Source organism: Diabrotica undecimpunctata, chromosome 6 (assembly GCF_040954645.1).
Source record: "Diabrotica undecimpunctata isolate CICGRU chromosome 6, icDiaUnde3, whole genome shotgun sequence".
Lineage (NCBI taxonomy): Eukaryota > Metazoa > Arthropoda > Insecta > Coleoptera > Chrysomelidae > Diabrotica > Diabrotica undecimpunctata.
This window is the reverse complement of record NC_092808.1, coordinates 105912421-105939144: the sequence shown is the minus strand read 5'-3', so window position 1 is coordinate 105939144 and position 26724 is coordinate 105912421. Positions and strand designations below refer to the sequence as shown.

The following is a 26724-nucleotide window of genomic DNA, read 5'->3' as shown; positions in this document are numbered from 1 at the left end:
TCAAGACACTGTAATAAAAAAAATATATAAAATATCACAATTCTTCAGTGCAACTTACTAGTCGTTGAGATTATTTATAAAAGCATTGACACTCAACATTAATAACACACATATAAAATATAAAATAATGGATTAAACACATTCCAAAATTTTTAAAATTTAGGTAAAAATAGTAAAACTTAGTTTATGGCATCTTTTAAAACACCCAGTAAAAGATGCCATAAACTAACATAAAAATTATAGAATGTATTTTGTCCATTATTTTATAATTTATATGTGTGTTATTAACGTTGAGTGTCAATGCTTTTATAAATAATCTTAACGACTAGTAAGTTGCACTAAAGAATTGTGATATTTTATAAATATTTACATATTTTTCTTATTACAGTGTCTTGAAAAAGGAATAAAACCATTCCGAAAGCTAGACAAAAAGTCAAAAGAGTGTTTCATTAACATCCCGGCCAATTTTCTGACTGCAACCCTAATAAACTGCGTTGTTTACGTTGTTTGTATATATATATATATATATATATATATATATATATATATATATATATATATATATATACAAACAACACAGTTTATTAGGGTTGCATATATATATATATATATATATATATATATATATATATATATTAAAATTATAAAATACATGATGTTTTATTTAAAATTATTGACTTACTGCAGTTTGAAGTTTAGAGAAATAGCGTATCATTTGTTAATACCTTGTATATATTAATTTCTGAAAGAACGTTATCTACTCTTTATGTAACAAAGTTTTAAAGATATTATAATTGCAATGTAAAGAGATATTAACTTTAAATATGATATTATAATTGCAATGTATAGAGATATTAACTTTAAGTTTGTCTCTATCTGTCAAATTTTATCTAGAAGCTTACGTAGAATCTAAAATGCAATAATATTATTTAGGGTGTTCTATTTAAAACAACAAAGTTTCTGTTTACTTAATGTATAACCGAAAATGTCTGTCAAAATATTTTCAATTTAAGTTTGACATAACTTCTAATCCCCACAAAACAATTTTCATAAATATCGTGAGAGCAGTTTCCAATATATAGATCGTATAAGCTAGTCGTGAAACATCCTGTATATAAACAATTGGCTCATGAAAGATGTTAATTTTTTTATGTTAATAATTTTTTTTAATCAAACTGGTTAATCTAAATCCAAAGCTATTGATATTAAATGACGATGAAAATATACGATTTATAAGGTATATTATATTTATTCCCATATTTAAAGAAAATGTTATTACCTCCTCCGCAAGTAGCTGAGCATAATGATGTATATGTTAACGTCCAGTAGTATAGTGGTTTGGAACATGACGATCCATCACCTCCACATACACCGCAGGCATCTACTTGTTTTTCCGATCCAATTTGTAGATCACATCCAACTCTCTATAAAATAAAGGAAATAATGTATATTAGTATGTTACTAAAATAATAATGTGTTACTAAAATAAAAAAGCGGCAGTCAACAGAGTCCGCATAGCCATGATGATTTCCAACCTTCGATAGAAGATGGAACTTAAAGAAGAAGAAGAAAATAACAAACGTATTTCCAAAAATGCTAACAATTTTTTTACACTAACAGAAACTTTTTAAAATTTTGCTTTTAAGTTCATAATGACACTGCTAATATTTTCAAAATAAAAGTAAGTATATATGCAATACATTATTATGTTTTATATTGCATATATTTGTTTGAATATAGAGCGATAAATAAGATAAATAACACCCAAAAAAGTAACTAAATATCTCACCAGATTATTCTTTTTTACATCCATATATACTTTTCTAGTTACTTGATATCTCAGTCTAATCGCATGTGTTCTTTTTATTTTAATAATAACATTCAGTTTTCGTAAGTATTGAGTTATAGAAAAATATAAGTAACAATAAATCAAAATAAAATTAAAATTAAAATTTTAATATTTATTAAATTTAAATATATTTCCCTTATTTAAAACTGATTGTGTATCAATCAATCACAATCAAGCAGAAAGTCAACAATGTAAAAGCTACTCTCTTCCATCTAAATTAATAAAACATACTAAAGTAGCAAAGAATTGGAGCAAACCCCAAAGTATACTTTGGGGTAATATCGGATAAATAAAATGATATCATGGTTTTTGCAAAGGGAAAAGCGTGATTGATGCAATCGTGAGTGTATTCGACGCGCTGCGCAACAGAGGGAATGAACACCGCTGGGGACGAGAACGAGGTAATAACAGCAATGGAGGAGAGATACTGTTCTGGTTACCTGATGAATATGGTGGCGGACTACGTTTCCGAGAGAAGAATTATGGTGAAGAAGGAAACAATCGTCGGCGTTACCACTGGGGTCCCTCTGGGATCTGTCGTTATGTATCTTGGCATACGACGGGATTATGAACTGTAAATATGATAAATATGAAGAGGGTACAAGTTCCTTTACATTCGCGGATAACCTCGCTGTGCTGGTAGTGGCGCGGGATGAGCCAGATCTTAAAAACTCGTGGCAAATGAAATTAAAACCATCATTGTAAAGGAACAAAAGAACAGACATGTGAAACTACAATTTGCTTCGCAGTATCTAATACCCAAGAAACACGTACACGTAAAGTATCTATGAGTGACATTGCACCAGAATTATAAGTGTATGCAAGAAGTGACCGGAATAATACGAATAGTGCGGCTGCATTGGAGAAGGTGATGCCCCAAAATTTTGGAACCCAAATTCGAAAGAAGGAGACCCTTACACGGTGGTGTGCAGTCGATCGTTCTATACGCGGCAGTGGGGTGCTGGCCTACAGGAGGCTTATGGCATGAGTAGACAGAACAAGTTTGCTGCGTGTGGAATGCTTCTACAGAATTATGTCTGTGGCAGCCTTGTAGACTATCACTGGATGTGTTTCGCTGCATTTGTTGGTAGTAAAAAGAAAAGATAAGATAAGTGAAGAGACCTAAACCTCATTATGGTCGAGAAAAGGGGAAGGCCAATTGAAAGATAGTAAGAAGAGTGGAACAGCACGAAGGATGTGGCTTAGTGGACAAAGATGCTGATCCCGAACCTAAGAGATTGGATGGACTGCGGTTACAGGCGACTTGATTATTTCCTAACGCAGATGCTTACAGGACAGGGATATTTTAGAGCCTACTTTTCTAGACTGTACACTGTGGATACCCGCACACTGCAACACATACAATATTAGAGCGCAACAGATAAATAATAGAAATGAACAAAATGTAAAAAGAGACAGATGTGAATTTTGTAACAGTGAGAAAACTTATTAAGAGAATTATTGAAAATAAAGCAGGTTGGACTAGTGCACACAACTTTATCCATGCAGTGATCAATGAGAAAGAAGAGGAAGAAACGCTACTAGATCAACGGCAAAGGTAACAGGAAAATATTCTGTAAATTAAAGGTAGAGGGAATTCGTTTTGATAAGAGGCGAACAAGTGAATTATACTGTGGTAGTCAGACTGTAGGGAAGGAGGAATACCGGGCCGGTAGTGATGCGGTTTTAGGAGCGAAGACAGTCTTCCACGAGTTATCTGGAAATAAGTTCCCCAAAAAAAATTTTTTAGTACCAAAAAAAAGGGCAACAGGAAAAAGGGACAGGAGCCTCCTTGCTAACAGTCTGTGGATAAAAGAAGACAGTGCATCGAAAGTAATGCTTGGCCTTACAGCGGCTGTTCTACTTTCAGAGCGCCGGATGACAAAGAAGGATCTGGTTTAGAAGGTAGGCAGTAGTAGTAGGTTGGCGTAGACTCTGCGATGAGATGGCGTTTTAAAGTACCTTGAAAATTATCGCCGGAACTACTAAGAACGAATCCTGTACTCAGTCAGGCATCTTCCTAAGCTAAGACAAAGATGTCTTTTGAAGATTTCAGACCCCCTTGATAAAGACAAAAAAACAAAAAGATACTAGGCTAAGTAAAATGTAAGTTTAATCTAAATAAAAGTATATTCAAATAAATAACAAAATAAAATTAACTTCTGTATAATTTGCACAATAAAATTAAAATACGAATCCTAGTGAATAAAACCGATAGCGCTATGGTCCACTGGCGCCGTTATAACCTGCGAAAAATAAATATTGGCGATACTTGGAGGGTTGAAGACAAAGGACGATGTATTGGTCAATACCAAAATGCCGGGAAAGACTAATCAATACTTAATCTAGTTTAGAGGTGTCTGATCGATCAGTACTCGACCCGGACAAGGAACGGAAAACGATCAATCAGTACTTGGTCGCCGACGGGAAAGACGGTTTTGATGAATAGAAGACCCGGGTTAGAATACTGAAAAACCCGAAGTTTTACGAAATTTGGAGTCTTAAAAATCGCACCAATGAAGCAATATATAGGTTATACGTATTAGTGTCCCCTCTAAAATAAAAGAACATATTGCAAAAGAAAGTCGAGCTAGTAAACACTAAACACTAAAGTTAAGTTACAACAAATAAATAGGATTGCTTATATCGGATGCAAATGCACAACTCGTGTTAGAAGATTCAAGTGTTTTAAATATAACAGCAATATTCGTATAACATTGATATTATTCAAAGGGTTTTCAGTGCTGGTTTTGTAGTTTTAGATTTTAATACATTTATACATTTAAGTAAACAATAATATTCCAAAATGTACAATAAATTGTTGTACAGCTTGAAGGGGGCTAAAATAAATATTAGATTTTTAATCACTAAGAAAGACCAGAGTTCCTTTATAAAACAACAATTTAAAAAGAAGTTTGCAAAGTTGAATCGTTTTCCAAATATTTGAGGAGTCCTAACAGGATCTTATTAAACGAGCAAAGCTGGTGTAATTAGTTTGACAACAACTTTGGGTATAAAGTTGTAACTTTTGCAGATTCAATTAAACATTGCAAACTCTAATTAGGTTTCTAGAGAATCTGCAAAACTAAAATATGCAAGGTGATCCGTTTTGACTTCCTTTTTGGAACTTATAATTTTAATGATACAAAGCGAACAGTCGCTCCACTCGGAAGTAAAATTTTATCAAACTTACTACAAAACATAGTTTATATTGTGAAGATTGTTTTATTGGGAAGTCTAAGAAAAGTATTATCGTAAAAGTTAAATACAAAATAAATAAACGATTGAGATAAAAATTATATAGGTTTTCTACTTGTATTATTTTATTTTTCAGGCTATAAATTTATTATATGTATTTGCTGTCACATTATAATGGTAAATGTATAGTAGGTATATTAAAAAAATATTTTTTATACACTGATACCTACGCAAAATTATGTTTATAATTATAATTGTGATCAGTGACGTAATCATTAAAAATTGCGAACAGCCATAATTTTACACAATTAGTTTTAACCCTTTCGGTTCTTATGGGATATATTTAGCCCATCGTTAATAAAAAAATCTGGAGGAAAAATCAATCATCAGAAGTACATCTATATCTATCTCACTCGAACAATACATCCTACTGTTCGACTTACTGCCACAATTTACACGTGCAAACATTCAGTTGCTTCCCAGAATTTAAACGAAATTGTTGTCTACATAGGACAAGTGTGTTTTATTATTTTTGTATTAGTTGTCGTTGTTTATTCACAAGGTTGATTATTAAAGTTATACTTCTATACGCACGGTCGGCGTTGGAAATTTGCACGGGAGTGAATCTGTGAAACCATTACATATGTAAGATAATGAGTAAGAGAGAGACATAAGATATATTTTCTCTCTCTTCCTCTCTCGAGAATAAAAATGTTCCTTTTGTATATATATATATTTATTATTATAAATATATTATATTATATATAATATTATATACTTATATAATAAAATATATATTAATATTATTATTTATGTGATATGTTTTGTATTATTTATTCATAATTATTTTAGGCTTTTGTATTTCAAAATAATCACTGTATGACAGACAACTGTCAATTTTGAAATCCGTTAGTATCATGTCTAATTGGCAAATCTTTTACGTGTTTGGTTTATACGCTGGTGTACGTGAGTTCGAATCCCAATATGAATTTCCTTTTTTATTTTTGAAATATTTAAAAACCTCACGTTAATGTTATTAAATATATGTAATATACGCAAAAATGCTAAATTTTAAAATAAAATAAAAAGTTACAACATAATTGTTGGTTTTTTATTTTTATCTTCGTAAAGTAAGTTATGTATATTGGCACTTTTAAATACTTATGAATATTGCATTTTAATTTGTATTGTATTATTATATTTAATTATGTTGCAGTGTATTGTATTGTAATTTTTATATTAATAACAAAATAAACAATAAATTTTACTGCAGAGTATGTGTAAATTTTTTTTTTTGCATTCAACTCCTTTTATACATATATGAAAATAAAAATATATATTTTCATTAAAATATTGATACAATCCTTCATTTACTATACTCCTATTACAGGTCAAATGTTTATATACAGCAAACGATGCACCATATACCTATATACCTAATTCTTTTTCTCTTTCTGTTCTCTCTTACCTATAGCATTAAATATGTAATGATTGTGCAGATTGACTCTCATATAAATTTGTAACGGCGAACGCGTGTATAGAAGTATAAATTCTACCGGCAGTCCCACTGGACTGCCACACCCGTTTTTTATGATTTATAGGTAAGTCAATAATTTTGTTTTACAAATAATTTAGTGCAGATGTAACTCATAATGGAAGGAAAAGTTAAAGGAAAAAGAGGTCCTGGAAGAAGAAAATGCTCCTGGCTGAAGAATGTAAGAGACTGGACAGGCATGGACACATATTCGATACTAAGAACAGCTCAAGATAGAGAGCAATTTGCTGTAGTTATAGCGACCCTTCCGTAATGAAGAAGAAAGCTTAAGAAGAAGTGTAACAGCATTTTATTAAAATTAATTTATTCAACAAAAAACATAATATAATTTAAGAATAGTTCTTTCTATAATTAAGCATATTTTAGGCTACAAATAAGTAAAATATTTTTTTACTCGGTATTGAAACTTTTCTCACGAATTATCAGCAACAACCGGTAACGAGTGGTAAATACAAGTTCAGTGATTAAAAATACTATAAGAATAAGATAAGTAAATATTATACAATTTTATAAAATGTATTCTTTTCGCCTATCCGATTTAGCAAATCGCTTTATAATTGCATCAACATCTAGAGACATTTCAGGATACACATTGATGAGTGCTAAACCACTTAACTTCTCCTCCGAAAATCTATTTCTAAGCTAAAGCTTTAGACGCTTAAGCGTAGAAAAAGTACGTTCTGCTGTTGCTGAACTGATTGGCAGTGTGATTAATATTTGCAGAAATATTTTGATATTTGGATATATATGAATATCGCAGTTTTCTAATAGTTCTAAAATAGAATCAGGAAGTTTTCCATTATTTTGCACGACTTTTCCACTTTTGAATCCACAGTGAAAATTCTTGTTCTGCAGTATATGGTCCAATAATATCCTGGAAGGTGTCAACAATTTTTTTTAATGCAACTTTATCTCCTGGTGTGTTATCAGTTTTAGGTAAACCAACTCGAAGATTAAATATATTCATAACTTTCGCTAAAAGTCGTTCTTCTAAATCAGTTAAGATATTGTCTAAAAGGACTAAATAAATAGATCTTCGGAAATATTCTTCGCAAGAGTTAGCAGGTTGGTTTTGACGACAGGTTTGACGAAAAACTACACGAGGCATCTTCAATTCAATGTCTAGTTGTTCAGCTATTTTGTTTACTTCATAGTAAAGTTTGATAAAAACAGATTCAGCATTTCATCTTTTATTTTGAAGAATGCATTTAGTATCCTCTATGGCCTCAGTAGTCTTCTTGAAATATAATTTTGGTGACTGAAGAAGACGACTAAGTAATACAGTTGTACCTAAAACATCACTAAGACAAACTACTGAAATGAGAAATTTTGGGCTCCTAATAATTTGCATTATTGAAAATGCGATAGCTGACATTTTACTGCCCTTCCAAGTAGAAATTGTTTCAAGAACGTTGTATATTTTGATGATAAATTCGCCCTGGAACTAAAGATGACCTTCATGCCTTTCAACCCAACGAGTTTCACAAATACCTTGGACAGCAGCCCCCAGTTCCTTTATTTTTTTTTTGACTAACGTATCAGACAGAGCTAATGCAACAACAATATTCACTTTGATATTTATTGTATTATAGCTGTTCTTCGAGACTAAGAACAGCTCAAGATAGAGAGCAATTTGCTGTAGTTATAGTCAACCTTCAGTAATGGAGAGGGCACCTTAAGAAGAAGATTTATTATAGATAAATTATAAAATGTAGCACACAGTCTCAACAATTATAATACACATTCCAATTACAAACAACCAATTCATAGACAAAACTGAAGATAAGAAATACCTAATACAAAATAAAAATGTGCTAATTTCGTGCGAAATGTCATGTCATGTACATTGAATGAGCAATAATGTGTAGGCGGTAAATATATCTCATCGAAATCGCGTAACTGTGAATTCGAAGAAGTCGGGGTAGCGTTAGTCGAGCGAGGTATTACTGTATTCAGAATTGTTGATTTTTTTAAAGAGCAATGTCAAAAGGCTTCCGCATAATTCTACACTTACCCCTAGAATAAATGAGTTTGAATCATTTCAACTCTTGACTTCCTGCTTATAGGGTTGATGGGTTTTAAATTATTTTTTTTGTAGGATTCTTTAATTTATATTTAATTTAGTTTGCGGGGAGGGTGTCATGACCCCCGTGACCCCCTTAGATCCGCCACTGGTACTAATTGTTATTATTGAAAAATGTACGTTGGAGCATACGAGTAACACTAGCATTAAAATATGGGAGGTATTTATCCCTATCGAATCATACTTTGTATCTTATTACAGAAAAAGAAAATTGGATAAACATTAATTACAATATTTAGCTGATAATTTAATTTATGAAGAAGTAACTGCTATCTTGAAGAACTCTATCAGGATAGCAGTTCAGAATACGCAAAATTGCAAATGGTTATCTGATAATGATACAGAAAGTGACACTAATTTTAAAGTTGAAGATCCCGAAGAGTTGCCCCAAGAACAATCTGACGATGAGTTGCCGCCATAACAACCTGTTGATATTCCTACAGCTTATAGTACAATACTAAATGTAGGGTACAGGGAAAAAATGAGGTATGTCAGAAATAACACATTCTGAAAGAAGGCGATTATAATACTTCAAAACGACACAAACGTTATAGGCTGGTCATTTTCATTGATCATAGTATTACTGGAATTTAAATATAAGGTTTCAGTTGAATTGAAAAAACACAAATTATTCTACTTTCTTTATTTTGCCAAATATTTAGAAATTTTACACATTAATTCAAAATATTAAAGTAAAAAAGGAGGTATGTCAAGAAAAGAAGTAACAAGGTTGATACAAAAAAGCATTTTATTTCAGAAAACAAACAACGTTTATTATAAAAATAATATTTATGTAAAAGAACTTAAAAATAGTTTTTTTCCAACAATTTTATAGCGTCTACAGGAGATTTGGGTAAAATGGGTCTCTAAATTATTCATGCGGACGGTCATCAAAACAACGTTGGGCATCTGAACCACATAATTTTTTTTAAATGCTGCAGGTCTGCATATTTCGCTTTACTGAAGCGCTAAAAAAATAACAAAAATAAAGCTTTATAAAAATAATTCATTGGGGGGTTTTACCTGTGTAACCATATGGAGGTACCTCAAATTCCATTTCTGGCAATTTGGGGGTAGTCAATCTCTGCTGTATTATTACTGTGGTCTCTTAAGTTCCATTGAATGTCCACTTTTAAAAATACTCCTGGGGACATTCTTCAACATGAAACGGTGATGGTTTTCATCTAGCAGTTTTATACACTTCTGTCCGGTCTTGAAAAAGCTCGGCTTTTGATTTTTAATTGACAAATCCAAAATCTTTGTCACATTCCAGGTAGGAATGTCTCCTAACAGAAAAAGTTATTTGGATAGAGTACAGTCTCTTCTCATGATAACCTATGTTATGAATAAACCAAAGAACAGTGTAGTTTTTATTCTGGCCTCCTCACGAGTAGCACAAGATATTCAAGTTTCGTACTTTTCGATCAAGATAGTTGTAGATATAGTGACGAAGCAGTGAACAAACATGATCGCTATCTTTTTTGGCAACAGTCTCGGGGTACATTTAAAATATGGACTCAGCTAAAGACAAGACTTGTATATTGAACCAGTGTAAACTCAATTGTCTCTTATAGTAAACATCATTTGTACTAATTTTGGGTATTTGCAGATTTTTTGCAAAATCCATGCATATAGCCTCTGTTTGTACATTTTTTCTACTAGCTATTCTCGCAGCTTGTGTTCTGTTATAAAATTATTGGACTTTAATTTTATGTAGCTTATTTTCTATATCTAGTTGCTTAATATCAGCATTTAATTTATTTGTTTCGTCCAAAGATTTTGCTAATAGACACTGTTTCTCAAGACTTTTAATTTTTGCTAAATATTCACCAAAAGAACTACACGTATAGGTCCTTGGTAAACCAAAGGAAATATTAAATTCAGTTAAAAAAATACTTTTATTTCGTATGAAGTACGCACGTCTGGAAATTTTTCTACGTACATTCTGTACATTTTGTTAATATTTAAATCCTCAGATAAGTATAATTTCGATGAGTCTTTCAAACGATAATGACTTTTTCTGCCCCTAAAGGACCCTATATGCTGCATTATACAGTTTTTTGTTTCCAGAGAAACTTGATTGACGATGGTTTTTATGTCTTTCTCTAGTATCTTTTGGAGCGTGACCTTCTGACATACTGGAGCTTCTTGTGTTTCGTCATTTTCATTATAACGGATTTTTTAACAAATGGCGGCATCATGAAGACGTACAGAGTCCTCTGCTACTCGTGGTCTTCGTTGGTACTGTAATTAATCCGCATAAGTATATATTTTGGGCATCTGTCGACTCCATAAAGTTTCTAACTTTCGAACTTTCTAATAATTTAAATTTTTGCTCGTTCCGGTATTTGTAGAAAACACTTAAACCTAACCCACTTACAATCAGGTTCTATTGCATGGCTTTGTCGATTTAATTTTTTATTTACTTCATGAATTCGTCCACATTTTCTACGTTTCTTTGCATTATTTTCCCGTGTGTCCATAATATCACATTTCATAAATTCGTCACTCTCACTAGACATATTTACAACTTGAGAACTCTTCTTTTAGGTTAAGTAAATAAACATACATAACATCTAAACACCACTGAACCACATAGAAACTAAATGGTATTAACCGCTTCGTCGGCGTCGCTCACATTGACATCCCCCCTTTTTTCTCTGTAGCGCTCGGATATGCCTCCTTTTTTACTCTGTATAACAAATATAAAAATATGTGACTAATATTCTGACTAATCTCTTTCATCAATGTAAAGTTTTTACATGGAATAGTATCCAGTGAGTGCCTAATTATCTCAGTGTCGCCCGTCATTTGGAGGTTGACATACCTCCTTTTTTTCCTGTACCCTTCAAATGTCTCTTAAATTGAGTGGCAGTCATCTTATGAGAATTTTATTCACCGAAAAATCCACCGATGGGTGAAGTTTTTGGTTTCCGATTTAGAACATAGATACACTACTGATAATATAATTTAAATCTAAAATGAATGAAGTATTTGCGAATCAACAAACAAGTTTTGAAATAAGTGAATAAGTCGACCGTTACTTAATGGAAGTTCATTTTATCTAAAAATAAAACAACGAAAAACTTCTACCCTTTTTCAAAATTTATTACAAATTATTTTCACTACACTTGTTTCGGCAAGTGCCTTTCTTAAGTGATGTATTTTTATTATTCATCTGGTGTTCTTTTCAAACTTTTATTCCAAGTACTGATATTACTAAAGCATATGGCTCATAAAACATTTTTTTAGCAAAGGAATATATAGTGAAAATAAAGAAAATATTATATAAAGATATATAAAGAAAATTTATACGCCTACGAATTGATACTTAAATTATACTTAAATTTACTAAGATGTAAATTAGAGCTGGAAGGTCAAATAATAGAACAAGTGATGGAGTTTAAATATCTAGGCATCACATTATTTAGCTACGGAAAGCTCGAAACCGAAGTGGAAGATCAAGTGAATAGAGCAAACAGAGCCACAGGCTGCCTATATGAAACAATATGGAGAAATAAAAATATCGGGAAAGAAACAAAAGACAGAATTTACAAAACAGTCATCAGACCAATAATGACATGCGCGGCAGAAACAAGACCTGACACAAAGAGTACAAAAACGATGTTAGAAACAGCAGAGATGAAAACACTTGGAAAAATTGATGGTAAGACACTATGGGACAGAGCTAGAAGTGCAGATATACGACGTAGATGCAAGGTGGAGAACATCAAGAACTGGGTAAGAAATAGAAGAGTAGAATGGAACGATCATTTAAGCCGAATGACAACAGATAGAGTAGTAAAGACGGCAAGATATGGTTCTCAATAGGAAGACGATCAGTATGAAGACCACGAAAATGATGGAATGACAACTTACTGAAGGCACATTGAAAAACAGACCTATTATATATATCATGTCTATATAAAAAGAATAAGAAGAAAAAGAAGAATTTATACTTTATACAAAGGGAAAATATCCTATCAGTTCAGAAACATATATAAAATAGCTTAAATAATTTAAAAAATTGGTCCAAATCAAACAGATTAAAATTTTTTGAATCTAAAACAAAGTGCATGTTGTTTTTAAAAAAATATAACCTACCAAGACCGAGACTATACCATATTGAAAGATTTTGCTGGTGATATAAAGTTTTTAGGAATTATATTCAACAAAATATTTACGTGGAGAAATAATGTTCACAGAGTAACAAGAATGGATAAGAGAAGTAATGGCGAAATAAAGCAAAGAACATCAACAGAAACAGACATACTAACATATATAGAACAAAAAAGACTAAAGTGGTATGGACATGTAAGAAGAACTAGTGACAGCAGATGGATAAAGAGAATAACCGAATGGAGCCCCATAGGAAGGAGGAAAATAGGACGACCCCGAAAATCCTAGAGGAACGAAGTAGACGACGCCATGAGTAAGAGAGGCCTAAACGATGGAGAATGGGACAATAGAGAGAGATGGAAACGGTTGAGCGAGGGAAGGCAGTGAATACTGTAGAATCCCTGAATATGTATATAATAATGTTCAATGTATACCCACAACCAAACTTATATGGAAACACCATCTATTTGCAAAAAGCTTGAAAATAAATTAATCGATAAAACAATTAGATAATAGAGCTCGGTATGTTATAGATAATTTGCTTTAGATGCAAATTAAACGAAAATAAATAAACTAACTTTTGCGTCGTTTAAAAACGAGAATATGCCTTATTTGAAACGCAAAATGTGCAAAAGGAAAAAATTATTGGTATTGTGGAGCAAAGAACACAAAGGTATTTTAGAGGAACATAGCTGCACTGGTAGGCGTAACACAGGGCGTTGTATCAACAACCTATACTACGTATCAGGAATAAGGAACGCTTAAGAATAGGCTAAGACAAATCACCAAAAATAACAACAGCTCATTTCGATTGTTTCATTGTCCCAGTTGCTAGAATAGATCCAACAATTTCTCATTCGCTGCTCCAAAGGCAACTTTTGGAAGCTACAGTTGTAAGTATTTCAGTTGAAACGATTAAAAAAGATTTTTGCATTGGAAATTGGCAATATGTGCTATTTTCACACGAAACCAGCATTTGTGTAAAATCAGGTGACTAACGAATTCGTGTACTTAGGGGCGAGAGATCTCATACAAGATATGAGAAATATGGAAATACGTGCTTGGCGGAGGAAGGCGATGGATAGGGACGACTGGAGAAAAATTCTTGGGGAGGCTAGGACCCACACAGGGTTGTAAAGCCAAAATGATGATGATGATGAGGGGCGAGAAGACAAGACATATAAAGACCTATTAAGGAGAAAGTGTCATGTTCTGGAGAGGCATTATCATCACTAAAAAAGCTCCTCTGATTTCTATCCAACCAACTTTAACAGTTCGTAGGTATGTTGATTTGTTTCTAGAACCTGTAGTTGGCTCTAGAGATGTGCAGTGGAAGAAAATTTAATTTTCATGCGTGATAATGCACATCCACACACCAGCAGAGTGACTGCAGACTTACTTGAAGCGGAATGTGTCACTGTGGCTTGCTTGCTCACCCGACCTTAACCCTATAGAGCATTTGTGAAATATACTTAAAAAGAATTAAGGCTTGCCAAGATAATCCACAAAATACCACACAGCTAGTACATACTGCTCTTGAAGAATGAAACAACCTATCTTACCAAAAATTTAATAATTTGTTTAGGATCATGCCTAAACAAACTTCAGTTTACATTTTACATTGAATTTTTTTATGCTAATGACTTTAAAACAAATCTTTTCAATTTGATATTTTAAATAATTTATTGTTTTCTTTAATTTTTATATATTGGTGATTCAATAGCTTTTAAAATAAATATTGTTTGTCTTCTTACGTTGGGTTTTTGAAGTTATACTTCTATACGCGCGCTCCACGTTGGAAATTTGTATGGGAGTGAATCTGTGAAATCATTACATATGTAAGATAATGAGTAAGAGAGAGACAGAAGATATATTTTCTCTCTCTTCCTCTCTCGAATATAAAAATGTTTCTTTTGTATATATATTATATATAGACATATAATATTATATATAATATAATAAAATATTTATTAATATTATTATTTATGTGATATGTTTTGTATTATTTATTAAATGTTCATAATTATATTAGTCTTTTGTATTTCAAAATAATAATCTCAATAAATCACTGTATGACCCAGAACTGTCAATTTTGAAATATGTTTGTGTCATGTCCTCGGTAGTATAGTAGTCAGTATCCCAGCCTGTCACGCGGGAGACCGGGTTTCGATTTTTAGTCGGGGAGGACTTTTTTATTAATATTATTACATGGTAAATTAAACATATATGCGTAAGTAGAAAAGTTATGTATATTATTGTCATTTTTAAATACGTATGAATATTGCATTTAAATTTGTATTGTATTATTATATTGAATTATTTTGCAGTGTATTGTATTGTATTTTTATATTAATAACAAAATAAACAATGAATTTTACTGCAGAGTATGTGTAAAAAAATTTTTGGATTCAACTCCTTTCATACATATATGAAAATAAAAATATACATTTTCATCAAAATATTGATTCAATCTTTCATTTACTATTTTCCTATTACAGGTCAAATGTTGTTTATTAGCTGTTAGTAAGTTGTCAATCATCAATAGTAACAGACATACTAACATATATAGAACAAAAAAGACTAAAGTGGTATGGACATGTAAGAAGAACTAGCGACAGCAGATGGATAAAGAAAATAACCGAATGGAGCCCCATAGGAAGGAGGAAAAGAGGACGACCCCGAAAATCCTGGAGGAACGAAGTAGACGACGCCATGAGTAAGAGAGGACTGAACGATGGAGAATGGAACAACAGAGAGAGATGGAAACGGTTGAGCGAGGGAAGGCAGTGAATACTGTAGAATCCCTAAATATATATATATATATATATATATATATATATATATATATATATATAGTAAGCTGTTATTAATTCTGTTTCTCTTTCTGCTATGTCTTACCTATAACATTACATATGTAATGATTGTGCAGATTGACTCCCAAATAAATTTGTAACGGCGAATGCGTGTATAGAAGTGTAACTTCTACCGGCATACCCGTTTTTTTTTTTTAAATTAGCTTAAAATACTAGGAAATATTAGATAATTCCCTAACGGTTTGTTAGTATGTATCTACTTAATATATGGATTAAATTTAATAAGAACAATTCGTGGGCAGATTGTACATCATTATTAAACATACATAAATCACTAATCAGAACAAAACTCGATTATATCTCCATTGTGTATACATCAGCTAGCCACACAATATTAAAATAAATCGAGATAGTTCAAAATACACCAAATTTCGAATTGCGAGCTTTTTGAGCATCACCTACAGAAAGTCTTCAATACCTAACAGGAGAGTTGCCGCTCAATTTAAGAAGAATATATCCTAGTCTAACTTATGCTGTCTAACAGTTCACTCCAATTTAAATATTCGTGTCATACACAACACTGAAAGTAATCATTTCACTGAAGTCCTTGTGGATAAAAGTAAAACGAATATTTTCTAAGAAAGGAATCGACAGACAGTATTTAAGTAGTAGTAGTTATTTATTGAACTACCATTAATCTTATTCCCAGTTAATATGAAGAGACGGCTCGTTGGATAATACCTCTACCATACATTAATCTCAGTCTGATTGCTTTCGACAAAGATCAAACAAACCATACTAATACACTTCAATCCTTCCTTTATAATATCAATATAATAATAATATTACTATTAGCCATGAAGACTATTATGTCTTATATATTGATACATCTGGATATCTATATATTGATACATTAATGTCAGGCCATGGAGTGGGGTGTCAACTTTGGAAAAATGGTCTGCACCCTATTCTTAGACTGTAGTCAACACCCCGAGGTATGAGCGGGAACACAAAGTGAATAAATACTCATACGCTTATGAAACGCACCTGGCGGATCATAAGGGCCTTCACATTTTACTCTTTTTCAACTTGTCTTGAGTGAAATGTCTTTAATCTTTCCTATCAGCCTCTCTTGTTTCTTCCGACCCCGAATGGCGATTAGGTTTCCGAAGGCACAAGGGTCACTATGTTTCCTTCTACTACAACTCTAAAACTCGCCAACACGCTTGGCCAGCGCGGCGTTTCAAGGCCAAATTTCCCCTCATGATGGATACATCAAGTGTACGGCCCTCAGTCCCCGGCCAAGGTGGCGGTCAGAACAGTGTTGGAGCAGATGGTGCTAAGAATCACCGGAAGAGATCAGGCCACCAAAACAAACTACAAATGCTTATATGTGCCTACAATGTACAAACTTTATCAACAGAAGCATCAATGATAGAACCGGAGAATGAACTACAACACATAAAATGGGATATTCGGTATAAGTGAAGTTAGGCGTCGAAAAGAAGATCAAATAATACTTAAGTCTGGAAATATGTTCCACTTCAGAGGAAACGAAGATTTATCTGTTGGAGGAGTGGGTTTTTTAATCCTTAAAAATTAGGTACCAAACATAATCATAATAAAAAGTATATGTACCAGAGTCATTTATCTTATTTTTAAATTAAACCCAAGATACAAACTTAAAATTATACAGGCTTACGCACCAACTACGAGCCACCCGGATGAGGAAGTTGATCAATTTTATGAAGATATCAGAGCAGCTATACAAACTTCAAAAACACATTACACATTGATAATTGGAGATTTTAACGCCAAATTGGGATTCAAACAAGATGATGCAGAATCTGCTATGGGAAACTTTGGTTTTGGTGAGAGAAATGAGAGAGGTAACAGGCTTCTTGACTTCTTACATCAGGAAAATCTCTTTGTGATGAACTCATTCTTCGGAAAGAAACCCCAACGTAAGTGGACATGGAAGAGTCTGAACCAAAGAACAAAAAATGAGATTGATTTCATAATATCAAATCGGAAAGATATTGTTCAGGGTGTAACAGTATTGAATAAATTTTCAACAGGGAGCGACCATAGACTAATTAGAGCAAAAACCACTTTTAACACTGAAGTTGAAAGAACAAAAATAATCCTCAAAAAGAAAAGTGGAAAATGGCTATTCCCAGAAGATATAACACTTTACGAAGAAAATATTAAGACTAGTTTGGATACACACGACTTAGAGAATATCAGAATCAATGAAATGAACAATAATATTACTCAAATATTGAAAGAAGCTGAAAAGAAATACTGTCCTCGTCCTGAAAACAATAACAAAAAATTAAGCCACAACACAAAACATCTTCTAGAGGAAAGAAGAAAACTTAGGGAAAATCAGGATCATAACCAAAAAGAACTAAGAATTTTGAATAAGAAAATTAAAAAGGAAGTTAGAAAAGATCTGAGACGATACAATACGATGGAAATTACTAGAGTAATAGAAGAAAACAAAAGCTTGAAAGTATTCAGACAGAGCATGTCCATTGGAAGAAAAAACGTCCACAAATTAAGAAATGTATAGGAGCAAACCATTGAGGATAGAGTTCAAATTATGAACACGATAGAGAGTTTTTATAGACAACTAAACAAAGAACAGCAATGTAACCGAAGAGGATCAGTACCAAAGATAATCAATCAGGGATCTGAAATTTTACCGGACGTAACATTCAATGAAGTTCGAAGGTCAGTGCAAGAAATGAAAAACAATAAGTCCCCCGGAGGCGATAAAATAGTGGCAGATGCCTTTAAAGTGGTTGGAAAAAGATTATGGCAGGTCCTTGCCAAACTATTCACTAGATGTTTGCAGGAAGCAATAACACCAACCCAGTGGTATAACGCAAAAATTGTCATACTTCATAAAAAAGGGGATGCTACCGACCTCAGGAATTACAGGCCCATAAGTCTACTTTCACATATCTATAAACCATTTACAAAAATAATTACGAAACGACTAGAAAATAAATTGGAATTTTATCAGCCCATAGAACAGGCGGGTTTTAGAAAAGGTTATGGAACAAACGATCACCTACTGGTAATAAAAAATATTATAGAAAAATGCACCGAATATAATAAAGCACTAGCTTTAATATTTGTCGACTATGAAAAGGCATTCGACACCGTAAATCAACAAAAAATGGAAGCCTTGACAGAATGCCGAATTGACTATCGGTATATAAATATAATTAAACACATATACCAAAACGCAACAGCCAGTGTTGGAGTGGGTGATCGTCAAACCCAGAAATTCCCGATTCAACGTGGAGTACGCCAGGGGGACATCATATCGCCGAAACTGTTCACTACGCTTTTGGAATATATATATATAAAAGGGCAAAACTGACCGACAAGGGCATAAACATAAACGGAGAAAAACTTAGCCATCTAAGGTTTGCACATGATATTGTACTAATAGCTGATAGGATAGATGAGGACCAAAGAACTTTTAAATCAGTTCTACCTTTCCTCGCTAGAAGGGGGATTGAAAATAAATATATCTAAAACCCAGATCATGACAAATCTTGTAGTCAGCGAAGATATATGCGTAGGAACAAGATCCATAGACCAGGTAATGGCCTATAAATACCTAGGTCATGAGATTCACATAGGAAAACATAACCAAACCGTTGAGCTTCTCTGTCGTATAAGACTGACTTGGGCAGCCTTCGGCAAGCTGAACCATATTTTCAAATCGTCTGATATACCAATATTCCTTAAAAGAAAAACGTTTAATCAGTGTGTTTTGCCAGTGTTAACTTACGGTGCGGAAACGTTGACAATGACAAGGAAAACAGTTCAAAAGATCCGTGTATGTCAAAGGTCGATGGAGCGTGCTATGTTGGGCGTTTCACTACGAGACAAGATCCCAAATCGCCAGCTACGACAAAAAACAGGAGTGGCTGATGCAGTAGAAAGAGTAGCAACACTGAAATGGAACTGGGCAGGTCACGTGGCTCGAATGACAGATAATAGATGGATAAAGCGGATACTGGAATGGAGACCAAGAGATGATGCCTACCGAAGCAGAGGTCGTCCACCAACACGTTGGACTGACGATCTAAAACGTTGTCATAGGAATTGGATGGAGATCTATGTCCAGCAGTGGATAAGCGAAGATTAAATGATGATGATTGATACATCTTAAACCTCAGACAGTTTAGGAACTACCGCTATATGTTCTGATCAACATTACAAATTCAAATTATGTATTTATTAAATTATTCAAAAACTAAATTAAATAGGTATATTACACCAAAAAAACACCAATATCATAATACTTTGTGTCCCATCATATTTAGGTATTCGACAAAACAAAGAAGCAGTCAATTCAACAATAGTTAGTAAAATAGTTGATCATGGCATTAAAACTAATTAAATCCGAACTCTAGTGTGATTTAAAGTGATTTTGTACATCTAAATCTATTGTTTCTTTCTTTTACCTTCATCTTAAGCAGAAACGTCAGTAATTGTTATAATACCTCTATCAGTTTTTCACCTTGTTACTATCCGTTTATTTATGTATAAGTAGTCTTCCATTGTATGTATCAACTGCTTGTCTATTAATAGAGGTATACCGGTATAAATAACCTGCTATAATATATCCTCCACTCTAACTTTATGTTAATATAAAAAACTGCTCAATAGAGAAACAGAAATCAGTTTTCATGAAATGTCAATCTGTTCCAATAATAAACAAGTGAAGTACTTCTTTCAGCAAACCCTTTCAAAGTATGAAATATTCAACACTGAGTATATGGCAATAATGAGAGTGAGCTAACAAAACCATTTCGTTTTTTGTCAGGGATTGACACCCTTGAGACGAGGGTGATGAATAAATGAGAGGTTTGAAGTGTATCGAGAAGTAGGACAGCTCCCGCCATAAGATGCCGGATGCATTTTCCGACATTTTCACACTTTCCCTTTTCCACATCGCTTTTCACGTCGCATCGCTTTTCTATCGTCATTTAGAAGCTTCTTTGGCTTCAGATAAGCTTACTTTTCCTTCTAAAATGTTTACTGTAGCCACAATACGGAACAATAAATATTTCAAGATGCCATTGGAAGAAAATAAGTTTGAGCTAATAAAACTTTTTCGAAAGAAAAGAAACGTATTGAAGTGTACTCGTATCAAACTATAATATATTTTTACACAAAACCACCAATAAATATATTGTCAGTTATTAATCGTGCGAAGGTTTCCTTTTCATGTAGAATTATTTAATTTTGACAAAATAAATGTATACTGCCCATTTATTATCATTATTATGTTTTTAGATAATTAATTAAATAAAATACCTTTTAAAGAAATCATTTTTTAAACAAAAAAGTGGTTCTATATTTAAAGCTATTCTTTCTTATTGCATTATGTGTTAAGTGTTCTTCTTAAAGGTTTTTCAGACCGTTTGGTAGGTAATCAATTTCAATTTAATATTATGTTTATGTTTAGTTCATCTAGCGTTATTGATTCTCACTACGTCTTCACGCCAATTTCGTTTCAGATGTGCCATCCATTCTATACGATCTGTAATACCTGTTCTAGATCTTATAATGACATACTATATATTTTAGCGATCATTTCAGTATTAACCGATCAGTGGCTCGATGAGACATTATTGCATTTTTCAGAGATTTGTTAGGGTTAAGTTTCGGATATGTAGGTATATTGGTTTTAAATACCATACTTATTAGTCTGCCTAAAGTCACACCTCTAATTTTAGGCGTCTTTTAATTCTGAAGGTATTTTACTATCTCGACTTAAGCCTACCTCCGTTTACGAAGAGTTTAATAAACTTAACTACTCTTCTTCTTTGAAATTGTCTTAAATCTGCAGCCGTTCTAAAAAGTTCTGTTGCGTTCTGCACATACGATGACCTCAATATAACAATTTTGGTCATCCTGAAGGGGGAGAGAAGATATTCTGTTCAATCTAGAACTCGCTGGTTTCCCCCTTTCATATTGGGTATGTATATTAAAATAAAAGAAATGAAAGCAAGTGGACTGTATAAAACTCTATTTTAAAAAGAGGTGAAATAAACCATAAATATACATAACCCAATATACCTACAATTATAAATAAAGAAGAATATAAACTTAAAAGAAGAAGAATATATGTAGTACAAACTTACACACAAAAAGAGAACCATAAACAAAACAAAACTGTCGATTGTATATATACCACGTTATAGATAGAAATAATATACAAAAAATAAAAAATATGAATATATATGTCATATAAAAACAAATTATTAAACTCAATGCAAAAGTATACTCATAATACACATTATGAGTTAATATTAGGTAATAAAATACACAACACTGTGATATATATACAAAAAGAATAGTGAAATTATTATAATATAAAAAATATACAAATCTACATAAAGGTAATGAAATGTTCTCAATCAAGTTCAATCGCGATCGCGGCACAACTGATAAAAAGTTCGAAGCAAATATGACATCTATATACCAAGTAAACGTACTTGATATATGCAGCAACAAAATTATGGTATTGTTCCTTACCCAATGAGAAGATGGCACTCCGGCCACCGCAAAAAATATGTCTTCTTCTACGAATAACAGGAACCACAAAATTTCTAATTTCAACTTTTCTGCATCAAACCGACTTCCTCGGTCAAAGGACCGCTGGCAAGTGTCTTAAGGTACTCTTAACCCAAACGCACACACATGTGTGTGGTTTGAGAGATAAAACTCGACTCTGATTTTGACCGCAATGAAGTGTCTCGACGCGCTGATCTTAACTTCAAAAACACATATCCTTATCTGGCATATGGAACTCGCCCTTATCGCCGTTATCTCGCAGATGGCTCATCTTGGAATGTTTAGCCCTTAAAACTGCTGTGCCCTTGTACACGCAAATCTCGTTTAAATATACTACGGGGAGAATCAAAACTAACAAAAAAAAGTCTGTTCATATTATATAAATATTTATATATCGTTGCGAAACTGCAACATTCTCCCCGCGTTGGCATAAGTGCCAATAACACATAACTGTACTTTGTACTCGCGACGCACTGTACAAATTCCGTAACCGTAAACACTTTTTCGGTTACGAAACGAACGCCACACTTAAAATACTACAAAGCTTTACATTAACAGAAGATCACAAAGAACAATAACTTATACATACGATAATAGGTTACAAATACATAACTAGATACTAAATATACATCACTACAATTATACAATTATCAGTACTATACATAAAACAGATTTCCTCTCTTATAGGAAGTGCATTCCTCTATTATCCTAGGATACAATACATGAACTTGAAGCCATCGAGATGTAGCTATACAAGCGAATCCTCAGGATATCATGGATGGACCAGTTAACCAACGGGACCGTATGAAAAAGAACGAGGAAAGAAAGAAAAGTGATGTATATGATTAGAAGGCAATAATCAGAAAGTCTCGGACACATGATGAGAGACGGCACTCAATATAAATACTACAAATAACCTTCTAATAGTTCTCGAACAGCAAGGAAATGGGAGAAGACAAATATCCTGGTTAACAAACCTAAGGAGATGGTTCTCCGCAACAACAACTAAGTTAAAGACAAACAAACAGAATATTTGTAGCCCGAATGGCCACTAAAATATTCGAAACGAATAAGCAGCAAAGGTAAAAGAAATATCGTATGAATTATAACACTGTCCCTAGATATTAGCAATCTACCTGGGCATATATAATCACGACGAAAATGTAAATTGAAGAAACTATATTCTTCCATAAGCTTTATCCATAAAAGATAATTATGATAATTTAAAAGCAATAAGCAAATTATATCTCAGGTTGAGACTTAGCTCCCTCGCGATAAAAAAGCGGCGACTAATTCTAAGCTAGGAGCAGACTTAGTCAATTAGAATAAATCAAAATTACGATAAATAAGAAATAAAGAGAATAGATAAAATACGAACATTTATGCTATTCAATAAACAAGGCTTTTATACATAGTAATGCAATTTTGAAATGAACAAAAACAAAAATGGTGCGGCTCCTAAGAATTCTTTGTACCTAAAGAATTCGTACAATGTCACTATAAAATGTCATAACTATCCAAACGTTAAAACCGTTAGTTTAATATAACGTGGCGCAAATATATAAACAAATAAAGCTACGCAAGCTCTAAGCAAAAAGTATATCCCATAATCTATGGCAATAAAAAGATATCTCGAACAAGTAACACAATGATGGATGGGACTTTCAACGTTATAAAATGTGCAACAACTAAGTCCGAAATGTTGTCTAAAATTGGATGTACCTTGGGGCCTTACATGTCCCAACTGTACGTGTGTTTTGAACATCTTTAAAACCACTATATTGCTCGAAGAAAGAAGAAAATGATGCTTTTGAGCATAAGGAATGGTAGCATTCCTCAACATACCGCTAACTTTCGCACGGTGAATAATTTCCTCTGAAAATAAATTCGAAATATCCAACTGATTATCCGGATTGGCAATACCGGATGGCAACGATTCCAATATAAGAGGAAACGAGAGACTTTTTAAGTCTTGAACAATAAGCAATTCGGCTTGCTGTTTACGAACGTTTCTAATATAACAAAACACAAATGCCTTTACTCGGCGTAAACGAGAAAGATAGGAGTACATTTTAAACATATGTACCCCGAATGCTAAATCTAGAGATGGGTGTAATGCCACTCTAGGAGCTTTTGACCCAATTAGGGTCGCAATATCTAAGTTATTAGATTCTTTAAAATTATTGTCTCTGTCACTAGACGATAAGAATTTTGGCTCACAATGCCAAGATTTTGATCGAGCAAATGTATCGGGGTTAGCTCCCCGCGAAGCTGTATCGGCAGCGTCATCATCAGACACCCCATCAAGGAAATCATACAAAGAAAAATCCTTGGGCAAGGATTGAATATTAGGATGGACCTGAGGCTCAGAGAGATGTACATCATTAAAGGATAGCCCCGTAGAAGAACTCGCGTTTGTATGAGCGTCACGAGTCTTGTTGGACTCACTATCATTTACCATTGTAACAGGTGGAAGGGAATATGCAATACTGCTAAGGCCAGTAGGTAACGCCTTAGGGTCAGTATCTACATGAGCTACAGTTGAGGATAGCTGACCTGACGAACTAGGCGCCATCACACGAGGTGCTTGAGACGTTAATGTCTCGAAAGAAGGTTGAGGTTTTGAAAAAGATGAGTCTTTTGACATATGATTTTGAGAAGATTTAACTACATTGAGTAGATGGCATAAATCTGAAATAAGTGTGGGAGGTCTTTCCCCCACATGTAACCTAGAAGAACAATGGGATGCACTACCTACTTTATAATACGTAAATGATGAGAGGACGGGCTCCCATATTATAAGTCCCATTGCCTTACAAAACAAATCATCTACAATGTTTCGATCCTCGCTATCTTCAGCGGAATCTACCAATAAGTTCTCGATTGCATCCTGTGCGCATTCATATTTATCATACTCAACCTGTAAATACTCACGACGAACTTTCAAAAGATAATCAATATCGACCAATGAAACATTTTCTGCAATCCAATTACAGTGACGAATAATTGCATTCTTTGCAGACCGTCTCTTGAATTTGAGGGTTTCCATTATTTAGACAAAAATGGAGCAGCTTATATTTAAAACTCACAAGACAAAAAGAAAAAGATTGTGAACGAGTAAAAGTAATTGTAAATCTCTGGATTTTTTACAGAAACAAACCAAAGAGATACTTGTAATAGTCGAAAGCAGGTCTCTATAATAAGACAACTACAAACAAAATAAAAAAGAAGAACAGTCTCCACAGACCAGGTATCTTATCAAGGAAAAGAAATATTCCAACATAAAACGATTACAATCTGTTACTAATGTCCCTACAATCAGGAAAAATTAAACAAAAAAATTGTTGAAAATACTTTTTCCACCCTCACAAACACTAACGAATACAAAAGAAGAAATGTCTCTACAGACTGGGTATCTTTTTTCACAAAATAAATACCCCAATGTAAATGGTTATACAAACCGCAAAAAGGTCTCTAGCATAAGAAAACCCTGAAAAAGTAAAAGTAAGAATGTCTTTCGGCAGACTGAGTATATGCTTAGATAAAAGAAATACTCCACTAAAAGCACTATGAAAAAATCAGCAAGAAATGGGTATACAAACCCGAAAAAGGTCTCTGTCATAAGAGCACCTTTAAATAAAGTATATAAAAAAGAAATAGTCTTTCGACAGACTAGTTATCTTTCAGTATAAAAGAAGTCTCAATGTAAGATGGTTATAAAAACCGTAAAAAGTCTCTGTAAAAAGAGCACCTTCAAAAAAATTATTATAAAGAACAAGATCGTCTTTCTGCAGACAACTAGATATCTTTTAGTATAAAAGATATACCGTAATGTAAAAATGGGTATAACAACCGCAAAAAAGGCCTCTGTCAGAAGAGAACCTCGAAAAGGCAATGTAAAAAAGAAATAGTCTTTCGGCAGACTAGGTATCTTTTAGTAGAAAAGAAATATACAATAAATGGTTATAACAACCACGCAAAGAAGATCTCTGTCAGAAGAGCACCTGGAACAAAAAATGTAAAGAAGAAATAGTCTTTCGGCAGACTAGGTATCGTCTTTCGGCAGACGACTAGGTATCTTTTTACATAAAAGAAATACCCGACTATACTATGGTTGTGATAACCGCAATAAGGTCTCTACCATAAGAGAACCTCGACAAAAGAATAGTCTTTCAGCAGACTAGGTATCGTCTTTCGGCAGACTAGGTATCGTCTTTCGGCAGACGACTGGGTATCTTTTCCAGCTAAAAGAAATACCCGACTATACTATGGTTGTGATAACCGCAATAAGGTCTCTAGCATAAGAGAACCTCGACAAAGAAATAGTCTTTCAGCAGACTAGGTATCGTCTTTCGGCAGACGACTGGGTAACTTTTTAGATAAAAGAAATACCCCAACAAATAGTTATCACAACCAACTAGGCTCCTACCATAAGGAACCCGTGAGCAAGTCAAATAAAATGGTTATCATAATTGATAAGGTCCCTACCATAAGGAAA

The 26724-nt window shown here is 33.2% G+C and overlaps 1 protein-coding gene across 3 annotated transcripts in view; it reads right to left on the bottom strand.

The window, feature by feature from the left end:
* The window catches only part of nolo (ADAMTS-like no long nerve cord), a 2006971-nt gene that overhangs the window by 180414 nt on the left and 1799833 nt on the right, over window positions 1–26724 (bottom strand). For all 3 annotated transcript variants that reach the window (XM_072535059.1, XM_072535060.1, XM_072535061.1), the window contains exon 9: window positions 1280–1424. In XM_072535059.1, the coding sequence (XP_072391160.1) occupies window positions 1280–1424 (145 nt within the window). The remainder of the gene's footprint in view (window positions 1–1279; window positions 1425–26724) is intronic.